Source organism: Pollachius pollachius (genome assembly GCF_949987615.1).
Source record: "Pollachius pollachius genome assembly, chromosome: 10".
Taxonomy (NCBI): domain Eukaryota; kingdom Metazoa; phylum Chordata; class Actinopteri; order Gadiformes; family Gadidae; genus Pollachius; species Pollachius pollachius.
The window spans coordinates 20,621,383-20,647,346 of NC_136943.1; the positions used below are offsets into that span (position 1 = coordinate 20,621,383).

The 25,964-nt window shown below is 50.7% G+C and overlaps 1 protein-coding gene across 1 annotated transcript in view; it reads left to right on the forward strand.

Annotated features, from left to right (window-relative positions):
• pigg (phosphatidylinositol glycan anchor biosynthesis class G (EMM blood group)) overlaps window positions 1-25,704 on the forward strand; it is a 54,418-nt gene extending 28,714 nt beyond the window's left edge. Inside the window, exons 10-13 of the mRNA XM_079745433.1 lie at window positions 1,302-1,493; window positions 11,296-11,611; window positions 17,859-18,022; window positions 22,602-25,704. Coding sequence (XP_079601559.1) covers window positions 1,302-1,493; window positions 11,296-11,611; window positions 17,859-18,022; window positions 22,602-22,827 — 898 coding nt within the window. The 3' untranslated portion in view covers window positions 22,828-25,704. The remainder of the gene's footprint in view (window positions 1-1,301; window positions 1,494-11,295; window positions 11,612-17,858; window positions 18,023-22,601) is intronic.
• The last annotated feature ends 260 nt before the right edge of the window (window positions 25,705-25,964 follow it).

Here is a 25,964-nt window from a genome sequence, read left to right on the forward strand (position 1 = left end):
GTGCGTACTTCGCGGTCCGAGAGCAGACCTCCGGCGAGACGCTGGGCTCTGTGTCGCACGACGCATCGCGGTAGAAGCCAGGCAAGCCCCCTGGAACCCTGCGCTTCGTCATTCTAGAAAGTGTTTTTTCGCTGCAGCTCTAAACGTAGATCTTTCCTCTGCGTTAATTTGCAATATTTTAGAAATATTCTTTTTACTCGACACATTTCTGATGATTGTCATCCTTTTGTTTTTACAATAACAGCTTGTGTCCTTTCGTGTTGGCCTAGCCTCACAGATGGATGCTTTAGAGTCTGCTGAAGCCTTCGCCAGTGAATCATGGAGTCATCTCTGCCGTTTCTTCACCAGAGAATGAAACCAGGGAGCAGCCTTCATTTGTGAAGGAGAATCCCTGAGATGATCAGTGATCAACCAACATACCCTACAGACCATCTACAGCCCCTATTATTAGTTATTACCCCTCAGACCATCCCGTGGCACCAGCAAGGCAGAGAGTGCTCCAACCCCGTTAGTATTCTGCCAGCATGTTGGGAAATTTTAAATTCTTTAACATGTGTGTCATGGGGGGATAAAATGTAGACAACCCACCTCTCCGTCCTCCCGCACCGCCCCTTAGCACTTCACAGCTTCCTGCCCATCGCTCACCTCACAGGGTCGAGGTATCATCCCTCCCTTCCAGCTATCAGTGCTCCCTGCAGAACCAGAGTGTGCGGGATTGAGCAAACACTCCAAACACAAAGACACCTGCCTGTCTGATAGCAGCTTCTCTTTCTGACTTCAACGTGGTATAATTTCAAACCATTTACACGCCGACTCAGTTAAGGATTTAACTCGCGTCTCTTTAAGTTCTTCGTCTCTGTGGGTTTTTTGTTGTACTTTGGCTGCAGGATATGGATGACATTGTTTGACCTTGGCTAACTTTTCTCCCTTTCATTTGGACACCAATAGAGTTTACTTTCACTCTACCCTAAAACACACAGTGCAGTTTGTTCGAAGGTGTTTCTGGCCCTCCTTCATTTCATGTGATTGTTATGTCATTCATAACACCTAAATAATTCCCAATGTTATCCACTACAAAAAAGACCATCCCACACACACACACACACATTCCTACACACACCTAACCAGCACACACACACACACACACACACACATACACATTCACACCTACAAACACATACACACACAAAAACACGCACACATACAAAAACACACACACAAAAACACACACACACGCAACAACATGTAAGACATTGCTCGGCCCAGCGCTTCACCCTGTAATATTGATGCTTTGTTTGCAGCTCGGAGCACCGGGCGGTGCTGTCTCTGCTGGCCGCCCTCTCCCTGGTCCTCGTCTACTTCCTGATTCAGCGCCGCTGCTCCTGGGTCTCCAAGATAGCCCTGGCCCTCGGCCTCCTGGGGGTCTACAGCTACCGGGCCGCGGTTGGCAACGTCTGGTTCCCCTGGCAACACGGCGGCCAAAGTGTTTCCAAGTAAGTTGGGGGGCACGTCCACCGTGGCGCGAGACACCTCTACACCTCTACACCTCTACACCTCTACACCTCTACACCTCTATACCTCTACACCTCTACACCTCTATACCTCTACACCTCTATACCTCTATACCTCTACACCTCTATACCTCTACACCTCTATACCTCTACACCTCTATACCTCTACACCTCTATACCTCTATACCTCTACACCTCTACACCTCTACACCTCTACACCTCTACACCTCTACACCTCTATACCTCTACACCTCTATACCTCTACACCTCTATACCTCTACACCTCTATACCTCTATACCTCTATACCTCTACACCTCTACACCTCTATACCTCTATACCTCTATACCTCTATACCTCTATACCTCTACACCTCTACACCTCTATACCTCTATACCTCTATACCTCTACACCTCTACACCTCTACACCTCTATACCTCTATACCTCTATACCTCTATACCTCTACACCTCTATACCTCTATACCTCTACACCCGTACACCTCTATACCTCTACACCTCTACACCTCTACACCTCTACACCTCTACACCTCTATACCTCTACACCTCTATACCTCTACACCTCTATACCTCTATACCTCTACACCTCTACACCTCTATACCTCTATACCTCTACACCTCTATACCTCTACACCTCTACACCTCTACACCTCTATACCTCTATACCTCTACACCTCTATACCTCTACCTCTCTATACCTCTATACCTCTACACCTCTATACCTCTACACCTCTATACCTCTATACCTCTACACCTCTACACCTCTACACCTCTATACCTCTACACCTCTATACCTCTACACCTCTATACCTCTATACCTCTATACCTCTATACCTCTACCTCTATACCTCTACACCTCTAAACCTCTATACCTCTATACCTCTATACCTCTACACCTCTACCTCTCTATACCTCTATACCTCTATACCTCTACACCTCTATACCTCTATACCTCTACACCTCTATACCTCTATAACTCTACTTCTCTTAACCTGCTGCTCTGTTTTTCACATGCCTGTATATAGTCCTCAATAACAATCCCCCAGTACATGGTTTTGAGTATATTCAGTGTAACGGCGTAACAATCTGCACTCGGAAAGTTGGATTCATAAACAATGCGAAACAATGCATTGTTTTTGGGGGATGTGTGTGCGATGAAAGTTAACGAGCCGCGGGAGCCCTTTGATAGTCGGCCATAAGGCGGGCATTAAGAGGGCCCCGGAGTCTGGAGGGATATGCACATCATCGACAAAGCCCGCCCGCACAACGCTCTCTGCGTTTGGGCCTGAAGTGGCGGCAGTCCCCATGCGATCACTTCACTGCGTGCTGCGTTTTGCAATCAGCTGCTACTTTATTCTCCCCGCCGCAGCCCGTGGACGGCTGCTGCAGCTGGTTCCGACCGCTGTCCGGAAATAATGAGTTTGCCGCGCGGCGTGCTCCTGGTGGGCTTGTCTTTGTGTTGCTTTTCCTTTTTTCTGGTGACCCCTCGCCTCCTCATCATCCGGCAGTGGGCTTGTCCTGTCCTGACCCCCCCCTGCCCCCGCCCTCATTAAAACGCACCACCTATCACCTATCAACCCGTCAGACGTATGCGCCGGCGCATGTACGCACACACACGCCCGCGCTCATATTCAAAAACACGCACGCACACCCGCAGACAAACTCTCGCACACTCATTCTCCCACACACACACGCACAATCTCAAACGCACACACATTCTCACACACACACACACACACACACTTACACACTCACACACACACCCCTACCTCAGGAGCCACAGAGAGAGCATGTCAGTGTCTGTTTTCTCTTCAGGGGAGTGATTCACAGTCTTTACTATGGGTGTATAATAAGAAGGGGGGGGGGGGGGGGGGGGTTGACCCTGATCGCTTGTTCGCATGACCTTCTGTCCACTACATGAATTATCCATTCGGACATTAATTCATTCATCCTCATGTAACCATAGCACAGCATTTTGTGGACCTCTGTGAACTTGATGGTGGGATAATCCGGCGTTCCGTTGGGATGATGTCATTGGTTTCTGTGTGAACGCATGTGTGTGAGCGTGTGCAAGGCGTTGTGCCGAGGTGTTGAACTCGTCCATCATCAGTCTCTGTTGCCACAGGGAATGGTAAGCAAAGCCGAGGTCGTCCTCAATGATGGGTCGTGTGAACACAGCCGGAAGCTGTGTTCTGAGGTCTGCAGGCAACGCCTGTTGGCTGTGTTGAGGGCAGCCCGTACTGTTGGTCTACGACATGTCTGGTTCTCTGAGGTCTCTCTGGTCCTCTCTGGTCCTCTCTGGTCCTGTCTGGGTCTCTCTGGTCTCTCTGGTCCTTTTTGGTTCTCTCTGGTTCTCTCTGGTCCTCTCTGGTTCTCTCTGGTTCTCTATGGTTATCTCCGGTGTCTCCGGTCCTGTCTGGTTCTCTGAGGTCTCTCTGGTCCTCTCTGGTCCTCTCTGGTCCTGTCTGGGTCTCTCTGGTCTCTCTGGTCCTTTTTGGTTCTCTCTGGTTCTCTCTGGTCCTCTCTGGTTCTCTCTGGTTCTCTATGGTTATCTCCGGTGTCTCCGGTCCTGTCTGGTTCTCTGAGGTCTCTCTGGTCTCTCTGGTCCTCTCTGGTTCTCTCTGGTTCTCTATGGTTATCTCCGGTGTCTCCGGTCCTGTCTGGTTCTCTGAGGTCTCTCTGGTTTTCTCTGGTTCTCTCTGGTTCTCTCTGGTTCTCTCTGGTTCTCTCTGGTTATCTCCGGTGTCTCCGGTCCTGTCTGGTTCTCTGAGGTCTCTCTGGTCTCTCTGGTCCTCTCTGGTTCGCTCTGGTTCTCTATGGTTATCTCCGGTGTCTCCGGTCCTGTCTGGTTCTCTGAGGTCTCTCTGGTTTTCTCTGGTTCTCTCTGGTTCTCTCTGGTTCTCTATGGTTATCTCCGGTGTCTCCGGTCCTGTCTGGGTCTCTCTGGTCTCTCTGGTCCTTTTTGGTTCTCTCTGGTTCTCTCTGGTTCTCTCTGGTTCTCTCTGGTTATCTCCGGTGTCTCCGGTCCTGTCTGGTTCTCTGAGGTCTCTCTGGTCTCTCTGGTCCTCTCTGGTTCTCTCTGGTTCTCTATGGTTATCTCCGGTGTCTCTGGTCCTGTCTGGTTCTCTGAGGTCTCTCTGGTCTCTCTGGTCCTCTCTGGTTCTCTCTGGTTCTCTATGGTTATCTCCGGTGTCTCCGGTCCTGTCTGGTTCTCTGAGGTCTCTCTGGTCTCTCTGGTCCTCTCTGGTTCTCTCTGGTTCTCTATGGTTATCTCCGGTGTCTCCGGTCCTGTCTGGTTCTCTGAGGTCTCTCTGGTCCTCTCTGGTCCTCTCTGGTCCTGTCTGGGTCTCTCTGGTCTCTCTGGTCCTTTTTGGTTCTCTCTTGTTCTCTCTGGTTCTCTATGGTTCTCTATGGTTATCTCCGGTGTCTCCGGTCCTGTCTGGTTCTCTGAGGTCTCTCTGGTCCTCTCTGGTCCTCTCTGGTCCTCTCTGGTCCTCTCTGGGTCTCTCTGGTTTTCTCTGTTTCAAGCCCGCTGCCAGACTGTTGTAGTCTGGGGAACATAACTCCCGAATGTACAGCGGAACGATGCTCTCAGTTGAATTAACGAGGTCCCTACAACGAGAGAAGATGGAGCTGAACTTTGACCTTTTGTCTGGTGGATTGACATCAGTTAAAACAAGACCTGGCGGCACTGTTGCTCATAATCAGTCCTCAGGATTAAATCAACTATGATCATGGTCGGCGTGTGTTGCGTAACGCAGGTGTTACAGGGACCACTGCCGCCAGAGAGGGTGAGATCTGTCTGATGTTGGCGGGAACACGTGTCAACGTTTTCACATTCGGTGGTTGTGACGAAGATGGGGGCATTATGAAGCATGATGCAGGATAAATGCCTGCATCACTCTGCGAGATCAGCTCGACACGACGTGGAACGGTGTACCCAGAGGACACACGAAATCCTGTCGACGTCTGTGACTGTTGTCTCCATCGCTCTCTCCCCGTCTCCCCTTCTCCGTCTGAAACAAAGCTTTGGATGTACCACTCGCTACACAATCAGATTAGTCACTCAACACATTTTGCGTGGCCTCAGTTTTCTGTTTTTGTGCCGGCACATTTTTCCCTGAATATCACCAGCAGGTTTTCAAACTGGTGACATTCTCGTCCCCCTGACAGACAGGTTTCCTGAGAACCCGCCTCCCGCTTACATCAAACGTGACCGCTTTCTCCTTGTATCTCCACACGGAGAGAGGCGGTTTGTAGGACTGCCACCTCGTTTAGAGATGTCTACAAACCCTCTTCATAAAGGGGAAATGGAAAGGAAGGCAACTACCTTCAAAGTACCTACTGAACCCTCTCCTAAACCTCCACACACACAAACGCACACACGCACGCACACACACACACACACACACACACACACACACACACACACACACACACACGTGTGTGCGTATCGAGGTGTCCCTGAACAAGCCGCCTCACCCTAACTGCTCCCAACGAGCTGGCTGTCGCCCTGCATGGCTGACTCTCCCCTCGGTATGTCTATGTATGAGTGAATGGTGGGCATAATTGTAAAGCGCTTTGAGTGGCCACTGGTTAGAAAAGCACAGTATAAATGCAGTCCATGTACTATTTACCATTTTCACACACACACACACACACACACACACACACACATCACACATACAATCCCACACACATACGATTTGCTTAACCATGAGCCAACCACATGTGTTATCCATAGTCTATCCTTGGGCCCTCCTCCCAGGTCCAGCCTATCATGAGCTTTGTTAATTAAATAAACCCTGCACCGTGGCATGCTGTGTGTTAACAGGGAGACTACAGCGTGGCATTGTTGTGCAGCGACTGTAATGAGCATCGTTCACACGAGGCGCCTGTTTTTTAATTATTGGTATTTTTTTATTATTATCCGTGCCCCTGTAATCACACAGCAGCTATCTGAGATGATATTCTCGTTTAGTCAGGAGGTGGAGGGAGGGAGGGGGAGGAGGAGGGAGGGAAAGAGTGAGGGGGAGGAGGAGGGAGGGAAAGAGGGGGTGAGGGGGAGGAGGGAGGGAGGGAGTGAGGTGGAGGGAGGGAGGGGGAGGAGGAGGGAGGGAGTGAGGGGGAGGGAGGGAGGGGGAGGAGGAGGGAGGGAGGGAGTGAGGGGGAGGAGGAGGGAGGGAGGGAAAGAGGGGGTGAGGGGGAGGAGGAGAGAGGTAGGGAGGGGGAGGAGGAGGGAGGGAGGGAGTGAGGGGGAGGAGGAGGGAGGGAGTGAGGGGGAGGGAGGGAGGGGGAGGAGGAGGGAGGGAGGGAGTGAGGGGGAGGAGGAGGGAGGGAGGGAAAGAGGGGGTGAGGGGGAGGAGGAGAGAGGTAGGGAGGGGGAGGAGGAGGGAGGGAGGGAGTGAGGGGGAGGAGGAGGGAGGGAGGGAGTGAGGGGGAGGAGGAGGGAGGGAAAGAGTGAGGGGGAGGAGGAGGGAGGGAAAGAGGGGGAGGAGGAGGGAGGGAGGGGAGGAGGAGGGAGGGAGGGAGTGAGGGGGAGGAGGAGGGAGGGACGGAGTGAGGTGGAGGGAGGGAGGGGGAGGAGGAGGGAGGGAGGGAGTGAGGGGGAGGAGGAGGGAGGGAGGGAGTGAGGTGGAGGGAGGGAGGGGGAGGAGGAGGGAGGGAGGGAGTGAGGTGGAGGGAGGGAGGGGGAGGAGGAGGGAGGGAGGGAGTGAGGTGGAGGGAGGGAGGGGGAGGAGGAGGGAGGGAGGGAGTGAGGGGGAGGAGGAGGGAGGGAAAGAGTGAGGGGGAGGAGGAGGGAGGGAAAGAGGGGGTGAGGGGGAGGAGGAGGGAGGGAGGGGGAGGAGGAGGGAGGGAGGGAGTGAGGTGGAGGGAGGGAGGGGGAGGAGGAGGGAGGGAGGGAGTGAGGGGGAGGAGGAGGGGGGGAGGGAGTGAGGTGGAGGGAGGGAGGGGGAGGAGGAGGGAGGGAGGGAGTGAGGGGGAGGAGGAGGGAGGGAGGGAGTGAGGGGGAGGAGGAGGGAGGGAAAGAGTGAGGGGGAGGATGAGGGAGGGAAAGAGGGGGTGAGGGGGAGGAGGAGGGAGGGAGGGGGAGGAGGAGGGAGGGAGGGAGTGAGGGGGAGGAGGAGGGAGGGAGGGAGTGAGGTGGAGGGAGGGAGGGGGAGGAGGAGGGAGGGAGGGAGTGAGGGGTAGGAGGAGGGAGGGAGGGAGTGAGGTGGAGGGAGGGGGAGGAGGAGGGAGGGAGGGAGTGAGGGGGAGGAGGAGGGAGGGAGGGAGTGAGGGGGAGGAGGAGGAGGGAGGGAGCGGGGGAGGAGGAGTGAGGGGGAGGAGGAGGGAGGGAGCGGATGAGGGGGAGGAGGGGAGGATGAGGGAGGGGGAGGAGGAGGGAGGGAGTTAGGGGCAGGAGGAGGGAGGGAGCGGGTGAGGGAGGGAGTGGGTGAGGGGGAGGAGGAGGAGGAGGGAGGGAGTGAGGGGGAGGAGGAGGAGGAGGGAGGGAGTGAGCGGGTGAGGGAGGGAGTGGGTGAGGGGGAGGAGGAGGAGGAGGAGGAGGGAGTGAGCGGGTGAGGGAGGGAGTGGGTGAGGGGGAGGAGGAGGAGGAGGGAGGGGGAGGAGGAGGAGGGAGGGAGTGAGCGGGTGAGGGAGGGAGTGGGTGAGGGGAAGGAGGAGGAGGAGGAGGGAGTGAGCGGGTGAGGGAGGGAGTGGGTGAGGGGGCGGAGGAGGAGGAGGGAGGGGGAGGAGGAGGAGGGAGGGAGTGAGCGGGTGAGGGAGGGAGTGGGTGAGGGGGAGGACGGGGAGGCTCAGCACAGCTGAGCTCCCAGAGACGACGATCGTGCCAAGAAGACGCAACCCCGCTCCAGCGGCGGAGGGAGGTTGGGGGGCTCAGCTCGTTACATAATTAGACGGACGCCTTTTGTCTGGGTTCCATTGTGATGGGGGTCTCCAGAGACCACCAGTGGCATTTCGTCTGTGGAGACATTTCCATGGTAACGGGCGGGGCGGTGGGCTTGCAGAGAGCCGGTGACTATAGGCGCGGCTTTCGGCCTCTCCTTCAGTTCTTCCCGTTCCACCCACCCTAAAGCCCTCCCCCCCAACCACCCATCTACCCCCACCTCCCCCCCCCATCGATAACGTCTCCCCGCTGAATGTTACGTTGACGGGCGACAGATTCCAGGTGATGCTCCCCTCGTCGCTCGACGGGGAGAGATGTGCGGTCTTTACCTGCTTTCGCTTAGTCATTCAGGGTAGAATAGCAGATGCTTGTTTCCAAGGTAACATGTTGGTGGAATCCAGCAATCGGTTCCACTGGTTTGACAGGCTATCATTTTCTGCCGCCGCCGATAGAACTGCGAACACGGGGCACGCATAGACGCTGATTAATTCAGCCACGCTGGGCTCGAGAGCACAGGGAACGTGGTCCTCTACCTCACGCACCATCCGCCAGGCCAAGACACAGCCTGCCTTCACATTGTGGTCGTTGTCATCATTGGGGGCGGCATGTGGCTCAGGAGGTAGAGCAGGTTGGCAGGTAACCAGAAGGTTGGTAGTTTGATCCCCGGCTCCTCCTAGCCGGGGATCGAGTGTCGAGGTGTCCGTGAGCAAGACGCCTCACCCTGACTGCTCCTGATGAGCTGGCTTGTCGCCCTGCGTGGTTAGCAAGGCCGTCGGTGTGTGAATGTTAGGCAACATTGTAAAGCACTTTGAGTGGCCACCAGTTAGAAAAGCGCTCTAGAAATGTAGTCCATTTATCATGTGTTTCCATTCGCTAGTGGTTGATGGGAGATATTTTTGATCGGTGTAATACTTTGCAGCCCTCCTTCCAGACGCCTGAGGTGACGGCTGACACTCTGAGCTTATCCTCTCCTGAATGTAAATCCAATTTTTCAATATCACATCTCATCTGCTGTACAGCCAGCCCAGACTACAAAACCGACACAACGATCGTCACTAAACTGTTAGCTTAGCACCAGGAAAGCGCTGGGGTTGAGGAATAAAACATGATGATGGCGGCGGTGGTGAGGGCATGTTTAATATGGAAGACACCGAGGACCGCGCCGACATTATGCTTATTAGCGCGTTGCTCCGCAGGCGCTCCATAATAGAGGGATGGTTTATCTCCTCCGGCGGCAGCTTCCTCAGTAATCTCCGCCACTCTCCCGTGGCCGCGCTTTTGTTGTGTTGTTTGTTTGTACCTGTACCGGAGCGCCGCGAAACAAATAGGGCCTTCATCTCTGGCGCCGCACTTAGCACTATCTGCTTCACTTTGTGTGTCTGGATATTGACTGCAGATCAAGTTCCCTGGCGGCGTGCGTTTGAAGCCCTTGGTCGGCGGGCGCGGTGGCGCCGGCCGCGAGCCGCGGCGTTCTGTTCAGCGCGGGCCCGCCCTGAAACAGGACGCTCACTGAGCCACGATGCTGCATGTGTTACGGATGAGTTTAATTGCCTTTGTAATTGCCTGCAGTTTTTCTTTTAAAGGTTTAATTTGAGACTTTTGTTACCTATTAATTATTGATGGCTTTTGAAATGGATTCTGGAGGCATAAGCCTTAGAAATGCAAATACTTCTTTTGGAGCCTTGCCCGGCCCTGGGCTGTCTGAATGAGGATCCATTTCTTTTGGTCAAGAGAGTACTTTAGGCTTTTTTTACCCCAGTAAAGTATCTTAGCGGGCTGCTGTGATGTGGCTAACCGCTTTAAAGTTGGCTTTCAGTATGATTGAAGACACCAGGGGGTCGGGCAGGGGTGGGGGGATCGGCCATTGGGGATTAAAACGATGTTTGGCGCAAAGACGTCATCTACATTCCATCGATGGTTCTAGACCCGTTCCTGATTGGAGGAGAGGTCGTCAATCAAAGATATTGTGTCCATGATTGGCGTCTTATTTAATTTAATTTATTGTAGACTGGCAAACGTTCTGCCTCTAAGGGGAGAAGGCTATAATTAATACGACTAGAGATTACATAACTTGATATTATGCAGAAATGTGGTTGATCTCGTTATCAGAATGTGACGTACATAACTGTAGGGGTATAATCATTTTCCAAATCCAGTGGACCATTTCTTTAAATGTTTAATCAGGCACTACTATTGTATTCTCGTTAATTAAAAACATTTACAAAAACACCACCGCAGATGGCTATCTCTGTCCATTGAGGCTGTGATCTGGATCCTTATCTCAACCGTGTGAGTTTCGGTTTAGAACACGCTCCAATGTCGTTGGAGTATTCACGTACACACTGTTTGATTTGCATCGCCCTTTGTCACAATTACATTCACAGAAGGGCTTCACGGGACCACTGCCCTGAACTGAGATTCTGCTGTCGGGTGAGACAGCAGCTCAGGAGGTAGAGCGGGTTGACTGGTAACTGGAAGGTTGCTAGTTTGAGCCCCAGTGTCGAGGTGTCCCTGACCAAGACGCCTCACCCTGACTGCTCCTGATGAGTTGGCTGTCGCCCTGCGTGGTTTACTCCGCCGTCGATGTGTGAATCTGTGCATGAATGGTTGTAAGTTGTCAGTCTGTCTGTAAAATCGTCAGCAAAATCCCCTTAATGTAAACGTAAACCCCTTAAACCGCACAGGCCTTCAAACCGGATGGTTGCAAACGGGAGGTATTTGAGGTACTTTTGCTTGCTTACTGTATTATGCATCGTTTCTGTGATTCGACCGCGGTCTCAGAACCTCTCCCCCTGTGACCTGTGTGTGTGTGTGTGTGTGTGTGTGTGTGTGTGTGAGACTTTCCAACGTGCTCTCTTCAATGCCTTTCCTCTGGCAGGGGCACAGTGGAGGCGCGCTTCGTATACGTCTTCGTGCTGGGCATCCTGTTCTCAGGCAGCAAGGACCTCCTGCGCTCCCAGATCGCCGCCGCCGCCGCCGCCGCCCCACTGAAGCGCCGAGGCTTGTGGGAGATCTACAGCGGGCTGGTGCTGCTGGTGGCGCTGCTTTTCCGGGCCCACAACCTGCCTGTGCTGTGCTGCTGCCTGCTGGTCCAGAGCCTCATGGCGCGCTTCATCTGGAGGAAGCTGCACTACGACGCGGCGCAGACCACCATCATGCACTACTGGTTCGGACAGGCCTTCTTCTACTTCCAGGTGAGGGACAGACCCCCATCATGCACTACTGGTTCGGACAGGCCTTCTTCTACTTCCAGGTGAGGGACAGACCACCATCATGCACTACTGGCTCGGACAGGCCTTCTTCCTCCCCAGCTGAGGAGGTCGCACTTCAGTTACATTCAGGGCGTTTAGCAGATGCTTCTATCCAAAGCGACTTACAATGAGTACATTTGTGAGAAGAAAGAGCAACAACAATATATTGCTCTGTACAGTTAGGTTGTTCATAGAAACAAGTGCAAAGCACTAACAATCGCTATGTTAAACCATTCCCCATATAAAACAGAGGTAGCTAGGATAAGACGCTACACGATGCTAAGCACTACTTTTAAGCACCAGGGCGTACAACATACAATAAGTGCGTAAGAAGAGTCTGGGGGCGGGGGGTTAGGGGGGAGGCTGTTCAGAGTCCAGGTAAACTCTGAACAGGTGAGTCTTGAGTCCTTTGTTGAAGCTGGTGGGCGACTCTGCGGTCCTGACACCGGCAGGGCGCTCGCTCCATCACTGCGGTGCCAAAACAGAGAAGAGCTGTGACTTTCACCTCCTCCTGAGCTAATAGGTTTGTTTATACAGCACCCTTCAAACACGGGGCCACTCTCAGCACTCTTAGAAAGGGAGGAAGAATATTTTCAATGGATTAACGGCACAGTTGTTGACCTGCATTGGTTTGCGTCAGTGCTCAAAGTGTTTCTTCAGATGGCTATTCACTGCAACTTGTAAAAGCGTTGAAAAAGACTATATTACCTCGGACATTGTGAGGCACAGGTATTTCACCCATACAGAGCTCTGCAGATGATTACTTTTTGCAGAACAACTGCAAGAACATTAAACAGTTGTATTGGTCTCCCGTTGCTGTGTTCTCCCTAGCGATGGAACATGGAACATTTCTACTGTTCTCTGTTCTCATAGAAACGGGATTGACTCTCTAATTGCGCAACAGCACCTCCGCGCTCTCAGACTTCTGAAGAGCCTTTCGGTGTTCCCAGAAATTCCAATGTACTTAATCACTCTCGACAACTCTCTCCTCCCAAACCACAAGCAGCCCAGGCTATACAACCCAGACGGGAACGTACACAACACAATCATATGCACGCACGAGCGCACACACACATGCACATACTCACGCTCACATTCAGACACACTCACATTCAGACTCTCTCACACACGCACACACACACACACACACACACACACACACACACACACACACACACACACACACACACTCAGACGGACTCACACTCACATTCAGGCAGACTCACACTCTCATTCAGACACACACACACACACACTCACACTCGCACTCAGATTCAGTCAGACATGCACACACACACACACACACACACACACACCACACACGCAAATGGCACACTTTACCGGTGCTTTGCCTTCACTGCGGTGCCTCCATCTCTCATCTCCCGGCGTCTGAATAATAAATAATCTCTGATAGGTGAAGGAACTTCCGGCGCGTCTTCAAAACAAAACAAACAGGAAGGCACTACAAAGCCGGCGCTGAACGGCATCATTAGACAAGAGAGGGGCGGTGTGTGTGTCCCCCCCAGGGCTGCCGCGGGACCCCCAACACAGCGCTCTTGAGGGCGTGTTCACCTGGTGTAAACGCCGTCACACCCGGGCGCCCCCCCCCGGGGGAGATGACACGCTCTCCCCGGGATTGATCTGTGATAGATGTTAGCGGTTCATTGATCCGCTACAGAGCTCTGCCCCGCACTAAAGAGACACAACACAACGGGGCCTTAGGAGTGGCTCAGGGGTTGCCAGGGTTGCGCTGAGTTCATAAGGGGTGAACTGTGTGCGCACGCACACACGCACACAGACACGCACACCCAGACCCACCCTCTGCAGCACTCCAGCTGCTGTTCAACCCACTTCTGCCTGCCTTTAGTCACACATGGACACACACATGTACACACACACACACACGTGTACACCCACATGTACACACACACACACGTACACACACACACACACACACACACACACACGTACACTAACACACACACACACATGCATGCACACTCACACAGCCATTAGGGTTAAAGGCAATTTTGTAGAAATCTTAAATTACCTGGAGAAACAGCATGTGCTTCATTCCTCAACTGCCCCTGGCTCGGTGTCCCTGAGCAAGGCACCTCAGGTAAGGACAGCAGCATATAGGCCCTCCATTCGCCATTTGATTCATTAAAATACCGAGGACTGATGGATTTGGACCACAGAATCACAGGGTGGGCTGTGGTCAGTTTAAAGAGAGGCTACTCCCTGTTTGTCAGCAACAATCAGCAGCGTTGTTCTTACTGGGAAACTGATTAATAAAGTAATCCTCCAACAATATTGAATGGGAGTGATCTTAAGTGCTGAAGGCATTCTGTGTAAAGGGCATCCAGAGATACTTTAAACCTGTGTGGTCATAAAAGATATGAAGGCTCTACCAAAACTAATTGCTATGGTGATTATTATTAGATTCCACCTCCCAGAAAACAACTTCAATCACATAACTCTCTCTCTCTCTGGCTTTCCATCGCTCGCTCTCTCAATCTTCCGCCCTGTCTCTCTCCCTCTCTGTTTCAGTCTGTCTGTCAATCTCCGGCTCTGTCTCTCTCAATCTCTGTCTTTGTGCAATACACACACACATACATACATCTATAAATACATAGTGTCTTATTTCTATTGAAGGCGGGCATCCCTTCCATATCACTAACAGTTTAATGCCCTCATCACTCCCGGGTCATTAAGGCCGTTTCGGAACTGGGAATAAACCACATCAAACATTTTACATTGGCGGCTTCTGGGTGCGTAATTAGAGACGGCTTGAGTAATGGTAGCAGCTAGCAGCTAGCGGCTAGCAGCTAGAGCTAGCGGCTATGTCTCTGATGCCTGGATGTACACCAGCGCTGGGTGACCCGCGGGAAGCCCGCCGGCCGGCTCTTGGGAGGGGATTACGGTATGGCATGTAGCTCAGGAGGTAGAGCGGGTTGGCTGGTTACCTGAAGGTGGCTGGTTCGATCTCTGGCTCCTCCTAGCGGAGTGTCGAGGTTTCCTTGAGCAAGACACCTCGCCATGACTGATCCTGACGAGTTACCTGTCGCCCTGCGTGGCCGACTCCGCCGTCGGCGTGGGAATGAGTGAATGAATGGGTGAACGTTAGGCAGCATTGTAGAGCGCTTTGAGCGACCACTGGTTAGAAAAGTGCTGTTTAAATTCAGTACATTCACCATTACATCCCTCTGACGGCCGGCGCCTGCTGCTCCTTGGGGAAGCAGACGCCGCCGCTGTTCGCAGCGCACCAACGTACCCGAATCATTAGTGTTGATTGATTAATTGGTTGATTAGTCCATTGTGTCAAAGTTCGCCGGCGAGATGGTTTATTGAATATCGTCATTTAGTTGTGAGGTGGAAATGATGCTGGTCAGACGAGCACAGTGGAGGAATCGGTCTGAACTCCTGAGAGGGGATTTAGAGTTGTTTATCATATTTTAGTAAAATACTTTATAGGTGAATCAACAATGAGATGAATCCCACCCTGGTACAGTGTTAACGTGGGGACTGCAGAGGTGTGTCCCGTACCATCTGTAAGCTGGGTCCTCGGGTGAGGCAGCGTATTACCGCTATACAGACACCCCACTGACTACCCCCCTGGGGAGTCCCGCGAGTGTAAGTGTGCGCGCGGAGCTAAATCAACTAGTTAATTATAGCTATCATCCCCCCATCGTACAAAAACATGTCGTCACCGAGTGGGTTCTGTGAATGGATGTGGATGATGCACGTCCATACACTCACTATCAGTAGGAGCAGACTTGCTGAGCAGAGAAGAGTTAGGATGAGGGGAATCCTAAACAGCGGGGGGGAGGCCAACTATGAATCAGGGTGAATTATGATCCCGGCCCCCCACTGTTTTATCTCTCCCTAATAGAGTTTGAGACCATGGTGGGACGATCCTGTCGCAATATCACCGCAGAGGGCGACGCAGTTCGCAGGGACGCTACTTAATGCAGAGCACCCGTTTGTCTTCAATAAACCGAGTGGGTCGACGGGGTGAACGGGTTTTATTATCATAACTAATGTCTAAAGGCAACAAGACGGTGTGGATTCTACTAGCATCTAGCGGGACGGACCTTGCAGAATGGAATGAGATATTCATAAGTATGTTTTAACTAGTGTGTTTAGTGTGTATGTTCCCATGGAAAATCGTAACAGTTGTGTTTTCACAACCCTAGAATTAGCCCTTTGTGTCTACGTAGGGAGGGGGTCCTCTTCTATAGAAGCCACCATGTTGAACCGCCATGTTTCTACAGGTGCCCAGAAGGGACAAATGACTAGAGAGATGGTGTTAAACTAAAATTACATTTTGGGTTTATTTACAAGAATTACAAGAGTTGCTGGAAGGAGGGGGGCCGTGAGGAGGGAATGGTTATCCCCGTGGCTACGACCACTTCTGGTTATGTTTTGTACCGTCGTTGTGTAGGCGCTTCATAATGATATCAATAGTGATGCATATGAAATGTGCCACACACCTTGCTGTTATACCATTTACATTTACATTCAGGGCATTTAGCAGATGCTTCTACCCAAAGCGACATTACAATAAGTGGATTTGTCAGAAGAAGGAGAAACAACAATATATCTCTGTCAGTACAGTAAGGATATCATAGAAACAAGTGCCAAGCACTAACAGTCGCTAGGTTAAGAGGGCTGGGTGGGGGTGGCTATGCTGAGCCTCGTTGAACTCTGACCAAGTGAGTCTTGAGTCTTCAGCCCCCTGGCAATGTCAGGACCGCAGGGTCGCTCACCAGCCATATATGACGTCATATACTCCATATATATAAATTATAGATTTGTGTCTCCTAAAAGCTTAACCCTCGCTTAAACACTCGGGCGCGCCTCGTATATCCTGTGAAGACGAGTTTATGCTCCTGCCTTACACAAAATATCCAATATATTTCGAGGATTCAATTATCCATGAGTTTCACTTTTTTAATCCAAGGGTAAAATAGTGTTGGGAAGGGCATTTGGCGGATGAGGAGGGATTAAGATAAGTGGGTGTACATTTATTAATGCATCCATGCTTTGCTGACTCAACTTCTTCAGGTAGTTTCTCTGTTTGATAGCTAAAAGTAATCACTCTTTGGGATAAGGTTGGTATCAAAAAAACAGAATTGCAGCGATTGAACTGCGCACCGTTGTGTTATAAAAAGCGATCTATATTCACGTACCACAGGGAAGGTAAACGTTGTTGTCTCGCGCCGACTGCTATCTAGATGAATGAGCAATACATGTAACAGATGGCGATAGGTTTAACACTATTGATCCAATAAGAGGTCTGTGTGAGAGATGCAGAAGGCTGTTACCTCCACCACGTCCTGAATCATATACACCAGTGAGGATGACAGAGATACCCAACTGTGATTGGTTGAAAGGATTCATTAGCATGCTACAGCTGTTCAAAGTCGACCTTGGTGCGAATAGGATTTTGGTCAGTTTTGCACAAAATAGAAATAACTACTAACACCTTACACCATACGGGCCACTGCAGGCCACCGTAGTCGTTGGAAAGGGAAGGGTTGGTGTGTTTGGGGGGGTCCATTCAGTTGGTCCACCGCTAGTTGCTTTTTAATTCTTTCTACACACTTGACCTTTAAGATACCATATTATGCTTTTTTAGGGTTAATAGTTTTATTTGGGCGTGCCACTAGAATAGGATTATATGCCTGTATGTTAGAAATACCCCTTATTATTAACTCATTTTCAGCATCTTTTAAAAACGGTCTGATTTGTACCGTGTGGCTTTAGGGCCTCCTCCCGAGTAGCCCAGTCTGCTGTGATTGGTCAGCACGCCCACTCTGTTGCGTTTGGTCGAACGCTTTGCACGTGCGTCAGCAAATTCACACTCCCGAGAAGTTGTAAACATTGCTGGTAGCCGGGAGGCGGGACTTCTGCACGTCAGCACCGCCCACTGCACAGTCTGACTATCGAAGTAAAGTTTGAGCGTAAACACGCACTTAGGGGCGTTCTCGGTGGGCGAGAATACTGGCACTGGTTTGGTCTTTGATTTTTCTAGCTTAGCAGAAGTAAAACATGTATACATATGTCATACATCAGTCTAAAGCAAAGGGAAAAAGCGTGATATCACCCCTTTAATAAAAGCGTTGTTCCCCAGATGACATAAGGCGCTGTCAGTCCAGCCGTGCTTTAAACAGCCTCTTCTCTGCAGGGGAACTCCAACAACATCGGCACGGTGGACGTCTCGGTGGGCTTTGTGGGCCTGGAGAGCTACGTGGAGGGGCCCGCCATCTTCCTGACGGCCCTGGGGACGTACGCGGGGCCCCTGCTCTGGGCCTGCCACCTGGTGTGCTACCTCAACTCGGAGAGCCTCAGGTGAGTGGCCCCGCCCCAAACCGCCGCCGCCGCCGCCGTGACGACGACCCGGGCTCGCAGCGCGACCTCGCGCCGAGGTACGGACGGGTCAAAGAAGCGGTTGTTTCTGTCTATTCCTTTCTTCGTTGGTGTTTCTTTTGTCATCGCTGCGCGTCACTTGCGTGCGGATCCTCCAGTTCAATATTTGATCATTCATCCCTTGAAATATTTGTGAATCCGAAACAGAAAAAATAAAGTTTGACGAACACGAGCGTTGTTTTGAAACAATCACAGGGCCGCCGTCGATCTATTAATAATAGAAACGATCAATTATACATGAATCTATTAATAGCAATGTATTAATAACCTCGTTGTATCCCCCTGGGTGACCCCAGCGCAGCGTGTCTCCGTTTCCACCGACCTGAGACGCTCTTCACGTTGATTTAATCCAGTGTGATGAGCCTCTCTGGCTGGTGTCACATCACACTCTGTTTCCAGTGCGCTGGCTGCTGTCAGCCCGCTTGTAGCTCCTCAACAATGATCCCCCCCCCCCCCCCGCCTCACCTCCCCTGCGCTGCAGGAGACGGGCGGGGTGATAGATGAAGGCCTGTCAGCCGGCTGACGCGGGACAGCTCATTTAGAATGCACTCTGCTCCATCAGCGGCTGCAGCAGGAAGCAGGAAATGGAGACGAGGAGCGGATCAATAGACACTGATGCTGGGCTGGCGCTCCCCAGACACGATTCAGAGCCCACTTAGCCGTGCCTCACTCACGCACCACACTTTCCTTTTATTTGATTGTTTTTCCCTCCTTTTTCTTGAAACCCCAGATATGCGGGTCGCTAATGGTCGCCCACGCCAGGCTGGAAGCTTTGAGCATCAATGAGCTTTAATTGTGGAGCCGGCGTCCCACGATGTCAACAGCCGGCCGCGCGGCCACTTGGAGCCGAGCGGCTCAGGAGACGCTCCCAGCCCCGTTCACAGGCCGGCTCGGACGGAGGTTCTGATTGGACGCATTAGATCGGCCGCGCGTCTCATTAGGGACAATTAGGGGCAGTCAGCGACTAGCCACCCCTGGCTTACAGTCACTACCTGCTAAAGTGCACATTAGCCAATAGTCGCCCAGCGCACTGGGCAAGTCTTTTATTTTATTTTATTCTTACAGATCGATGGCTCGCCTACGGCCACATATAGCCCGGCACTCTGCAGTTCCCTCCAGGCCCCACGGCCGGTTAACTACAGCTCCCGTAAACAGGGCCCAGACAACACAGCGCTGGGTCTGTTAGAACACACCCCGAGTAAACCACCAGGGTAATGTCATAGTGTGGAAGTTAAAACCAGTCGACGCCTGTACAGCAGCACTCATTAGCGCAGGGTAATGTGTGTGTGTGTGTGTGTTTGGAATCAAAACAACCAACCTATTGAGATCTGGCGATTCCCTCCTCAATCGACGGACCACACTGCTGCCAGGACACTGTGCTGATGTATGGATCAGGAGATGTGTCCATGGTACACTTTATGGATACATGGATCAGCAGATACATTGGGGCAAAAAAGTATTTAGTCAGCCACCAATTGTGCAAGTTCTCCCACTTAAAAAGATGAGAGAGGCCTGTAATTTTCATCATAGGTATACCTCAGCTATGTGAGACAAAATGAAAAAAAAAAATCTAGAAAATCACATTGTCTGATTTTTAAAGAATTTATTTGCAAATTATGGTGGAAAATAAGTATTTGGTCAATAACAAAAGGTCATCTCAATACTTTGTTACATGCCCTTTGTTGGCAATGACAGAGGTCAAACGTTTTCTGTAAGTCTTTACAAGGTTTTCACTCACTGCTGCTGGTATTTTGGCCCATTCCTCCATGCAGATCTCCTCTAGAGCAGTGATGATTTTGGGCCTTCGCTGGGCAACACAGACTTTCAACTCCCTCCAAAGATTTTCTATGGGGTTGAGATCTGGAGACTGGCTAGGCCACTCCAGGACCTTGAAATGCTTCTTACGAAGCCACTCCTTCGTTGCCCGGGCGGTGTGTTTGGGGTCATTGTCATGCTGAAAGACCCAGCCACGTTTCATCTTCAGTGCCCTTGCTGATGGAAGGAGGTTTTCACTCAAAATCTCACGATACATGGCCCCATTCATTCTTTCCGTCACACGGATCAGACGTCCTGGTCCCTTGGCAGAAAAACAGCCCCAAAGCATGATGTTTCCACCCCCATGCTTCACTGTAGGTATGGTGTTCTTTGGATGCAACTCAGCATTCTTTCTCCTCCAAACACAACGAGTTGAGTTTTTACCAAAAAGTTCTATTTTGGTTTCATCTGACCATATGACATTCTCCCAATCCTCTTCTGGATCATCCAAATGCTCTCTAGCAAACTTCAAACGGGCCCGGACATGCACTGGCTTTAGCAGGGGGACACGTCTGGCACTGCAGGATTTGAGTCCCTGGCGGCGTAGTGTGTTAGCGATGGTAGCCTTTGTTACTTTGGTCCCAGCTGTCTGGAGGTCATTCACTAGGTCCCCCCGTGTGGTTCTGGGATTTTTGTTCACCGTTCTTGTGATCATTTTGACCCCACAGGGTGAGATCTTGCGTGGAGCCCCAGATCGAGGGAGATTATCAGTGGTCTTGTATGTATTCCATTTCCTAATAATTGTTCCCACAGTTGATTTATTCACACCAAGCTGCTTACCAATTGCAGATTCAGACTTCCCAGCCTGGTGCAGGTCTACAATTGTGCTTCTGGTGTCCTTTGACAGCTCTTTGGTCTTGGCCATAGTGGAGTTTGGACTGTGACTGTTTGAGGTTGTGGACAGGTGTCTTTTATACTGATAAGGAGTTCAAACAGGTGCCATTAATACAGGTAACAAGTGGAGGACAGAGAAGCCTCTTAAAGAAGAAGTTACAGGACTGTGACATCCAGAAATCTTGCTGGTTTGTAGGTGACCAAATACTTATTTTCCACCATAATTTGCAAATAAATTCTTAAAAAATCAGACAATGTGATTTTCTGGATTTTTTTTTTTCATTTTGTCTCTCATAGCTTAGGTTTACCTATGATGAAAATTACAGGCCTCTCTCGTCTTTTTAAGTGGGAGAACTTGCACAATTGGTGGCTGACTAAATACTTTTTTGCCCCACTGTATGTGTCGATGGATGTATGGATCAGGAGATATGAGTCAATGGTAAACTTTATGGGTCCGGAGATATGAGTCGATGGTACACCTTATGGATGTATTGATCAGCAGATATGTGTTAATGGTACACCTTATGGATGTATTGATCAGCAGGTATGTGTTAATGGTGAACCTTATGGATGTATTGATCAGGAGAACTGTGTCGATGGTCCGCTTTATACAGAAAGTTTCACCGTGGATGATAATGGATCATCGGAGGACGGATGATGTATATTCTCTCCTCTTTGTTCTAATTGCTCTAAACTCGTACGTTGCGTTCCTCTCTCTGCTCAGACTGTTATTACCTGACGCCTCTCTGCTTCAGCGGCACCGTAGAGATTTAATCATTAGACTTAGAAAATACAGTTGACTGGGCGTGCAGGAGAGTGTGTGTGCGGTGGTGTGTGTGCGTTGACGTGTGTGTGTTTCTGCAGAAGCAGGCAATCAGGCGGATATTTTCCCATTCTCTAAAGGTCAGTTTTACCAATTCAGATCCCGCGGATATACTTATAAGATCAATGGTAGAACCAAGTCTGTAAAACACTTCCCCACGACTCCTGACAGCCGCCCATACGTTGTCCTTTAAACTCTCAGAACTCCTCCAACCCCACCACTAAGTTGAGGGTGCACTAGATAAGATACAGCTATGGTCTGAGTGTTGATCTGAGACCACTCCCAGCTCCTATCCGACCTATCAGGGCTATCTCTGACATGATTGGTCTGGTGAATCCATAACACCTGTCCATCACATGCATGCACACAATGTTATCCTCTCAACGGCAGAGAGACGTTGGATCCATCGTCACCAATCCAGTGCTTTAAACACAACATGGCTTGATGCCTTCAAACTGACTCCCAGACTTCCTCCTTATCTCTGTGACCGTGAGTTCACACCAAAAGCAAATATATTAGCCTTGCCGTGTCTTCGCCCGGATGTGCTTGCGCGAGTAGACAAACTTTACTTGCGGCAGTGATTTGGCCGATTTGATCACGCAAATTCCCGCGGTACGCCAAAGTTCTGTGAACGCCAAAGTTCTGTTCCGCCAATTCCTTCTTAGGCATGACCGAGATTCTATGATCTTATATATTTTATTTTTCGACATAGAGCAACAATCCCTTTCTCCTCCTTGCTGCGGTTCCCTCTGACCTTCAGGGAGTGAACGTCGATTGGCTGTCACGACGAAGCGTCACGCGAAATCTGCGGAAAGTTCAAATATTTCCGAAGTGTTTGCCCGAGTAGAATCACGGAAAATCTGTGTGAACCAGGGTGGTCGCACCACGCCGTTCATCATTTTGCACCGCAGGGTTTTTCTGGCAAAAGAAAATCCTCTAAACGCGTCTTTGTGTTGAGTTTGTATGGATTGGCACCGCCCCTTCTCCTTTGTTGTGACGGCCCTTCACTCTGCCCGCCCCCCCCCCCAGGACCCCGGTGGCACTGGGTCACGGCTGCTATGTCCTGGCCCTGCTGCGCAGCGTGCCGGTGGCGGCCTACGTGGTGCTGGTGACGGCGCTACGCTACCACCTCTTCATCTGGAGCGTCTTCTCACCCAAGCTGCTCTACGAGGCGGCGCACGCGCTGCTCGCCACCGTGCTCTGCCTCTTCCTGGGCGCCATGGAGACGGCGCAGGCCGACGCTGCCAGGCCCTAAAGGACCGCACACCTTTGTTTGGTTGGTTGGTTGGTTGTTTGTTTGTTTGTTTGTTTGTTTGTTTGTTTGTTTGTTTGTTTGTACGTTGCCATGGCGGCCATCTTCGTTTAAAAAATGCAAGCTAGCATTTGGGAGCCAAGATGGCCGCCCAGGTGAAGGAGGCCGATGGACTGAACAATGAAGACAAACGTCCTGTTTGGGCACCAGGGGGCGTTTGTTTTTTTGTTGTTTGTTTTGTTTTACATTTATGGGGAAATCGATTTATTGATCGTATAACCGAGTAAAAGTCAATTGTAGCAAACATAGCTGCAATCTGTTAGGAGGGCTCCTGGACTGAAGTTTATACTGTTTGTGTGCAAAGTCCTCAGAGACCCCGAGTGTGAGATGTTGAGAGTTGAACTACATAAAGAACACTGTTCTACCAGCGGGATATGGTGTTAGAACACCAGAACATATGTTCTATCTTAAGAAGAACTTTGGAAGAAGCCAATCTGCGTTGTTTCCCTCTTGTTTTACTTGGGGGCCGGCCAGCGAGTGTCTGAGTGTCTGAGTGGCCCCCCAGGGTCTGGGTAAGCCGGGCTATTTAAGGGCACATGGGTGCGGTTCTCTTGACGGCTCCTCCGGTGATTGGAACCGCCGCCGTCCAGAGGAACCTGCGAGGACGGAGCCAGAGCAGCAAATGATCTGCTGCCGTCCAATTACGGGCAGCGCGCTCTGTCACTTTCATACGACTGATTGCTTTTGACTCCAGATGTTTCCCCGAGAAGAAGAAGAAGTCTGGGGAAATGGAAATACCCTCCGTGCGGCGGGCATCTGCGTCTTATCAGACCGCCGCCCCCACAAGCCCCCCCCGTTCGTCTCTGAGCCGTCGCTCCGCACGCCAAAACAAAGCTCTGGGGCACCTACTACACACACTACAGCCCAACCAAACCTGTGTGTGTGTGTGTGTGTGTGTGTGTGTGTGTGTGTGTGTGTGTGAGCGTGAGCGAATGTATGTACCAGGGTGTGTGGGTATGTGCCTGGGTGTGTGTGTGTGTGTGTGTGTGTGTCTGTGTGTCTGTGCGCTCGTGTGCTTGTGCACGTGTGGGATTTAAATGCGGCATTCCACGGGAAGCTGAGCAAAGGTTCAAGTTGAGTTTATGTGCAGCACAAGCACCACTCCTCCAGTCCGCTGTAGCCCGCCCGGCCGAGGCCGATGACAGGTGCACTGTGTCCGTCTCTCACAGAGCCCTGTCATGTGACCGGTCCACTCCCGGTCTGTGTGGGACGGCCATCAACGGGTGGTCACTTCACACCTGGGAGGACGCAGGTGATCCGTTAGGACACTGTCATGTTTCCTAGTAGTTCTGCGAATGGAAACACACAGAGCGGCCTGTCTAGCTCGCCACTGAGGTGAAGAAGTCTCTCTGACCGGCAGTCTTGTTTGCTATTATTCTGGGACACTTGATCACTCCACAGGTAAATCACCGATCTTGTGTCCTCCTAAGATGTTACCAGTAACATATTGTTGCTTTCAATTATGGTTATGGACTGGAAGAGAGTAATATGCAAGGCTCATGTTGTGGGGCTTGTTGAACCATGGCTCTGGTCTGCCCTGATTCATTCCACAGTATCTTCCCGGCTTTCCTTTTCTCTCTTGATCATCTTCTGGGAGGGGGAGAGGAATGGAATGATCTGGAATAGAGAATGTAAGCATCTGAGCCGTGCATATTTATTACTGGGCGTAATCTCATCAGAATGTTTTGACATGCACGAGAACATTTCCACTGTTTCTTGAATTAGCTTCTTGGCAATAAGATGAACTCTCCGCAGAGGCTGCGTTAGCCTAGTTCTGGGGCTTTGAACATGAAACAAACAACAGAAACAAACCACCTATGGTTACAAAACGTGATTGAATATCGTTAAACCAAAAGACAAGCAGCGTATTTCTATAGCTCCAAATCAAAAGGATTGCACCACATCCGTGTTAAGAGACCCATTGTGCACTGCGCTTAGAAATAGTAAAGTCATCATTTATTCAAGTACACCGTCAAGGACATTCACCTCTTCCAAAGTAAAAGTCTTCCTCGATCAGACCTGGAGGCTCAGCTTGGTCTGCAGCCTGACAGGGACTGCAGGGGGGTGGGCCGAGGGAGGGGTGGCAGATCAGACTTCTGACAACAGGTTACCTCTTTTAAAGAAGCATCCTGCTTCGTTAGCAGGAGAGAACAGGAAGGCGATCCTGCAGCCCTGTGATTGGGCGGTGGGGCTGAGGCCCCCCCCCCTCTGTCGTCCAGCGGAGGGGCTCAAGCATGCGTAGGTGCTTCAGCGACTGGCCACCACCTGGTGAGGTCATCAGACGGATGCAGAGGTCGGGGCCTCTCTGGGCTGCAGGACGAACCCCTCTGGACCTGAGCGGCCAAGTGATTTTCCATCTAGAATAAATATTATACAGAACGAAAAGTAGTGTCTCTGTCCCCGGTTGAATTGTTTGGTTTTTGTTTTCTATCCTTTCTGTAAAGTCTCTATAGTGTTGTCTCCGCACTGGCTGGTGCATCTATGCAAATTCGAACTTGTTTACTTGTGTTTGTTTCTGTAATTTATTTTGGTTTGTTGTCTTATCATTTAATGGGATCTGCCCTGAATATAAATCAACACATTTCCTTGAATGGAAAAGCCATGTCCTCCAACTGATCCAGATGCTCGTGTTCTCAGTTCCATTCGGTTTTATTGCCTTTTTTTATTACTTTATTTATACTTATTCCATGATGGGATGATTGTTGGTTTTGAATCGGGCTTTTCATAATTGGGAGAATAGTGTGACATAATATGAATGGAAGCACAGGTGGTGGTGATAATTGACTAACTTTTTTATTGAATAAAATCCTGTTGTATGACTATCATTGTTTCTGTGCATCATTTATGTACCTTGAATTTTATACTTGAAATACATATTGAAATATGAAATAATATATATTACGATTATTTATATATCTATATACATATATTCATTCATTCAACATATATACATGTATGCTGTATATATATATATATATATAAAAACATCCCAGAAGTGCTCCACAACTGGATTGAGGTGAGACCAAATAAGACCTTATAAGACCTCACGACCACATTGGACCACATAAGACCTCAAGACC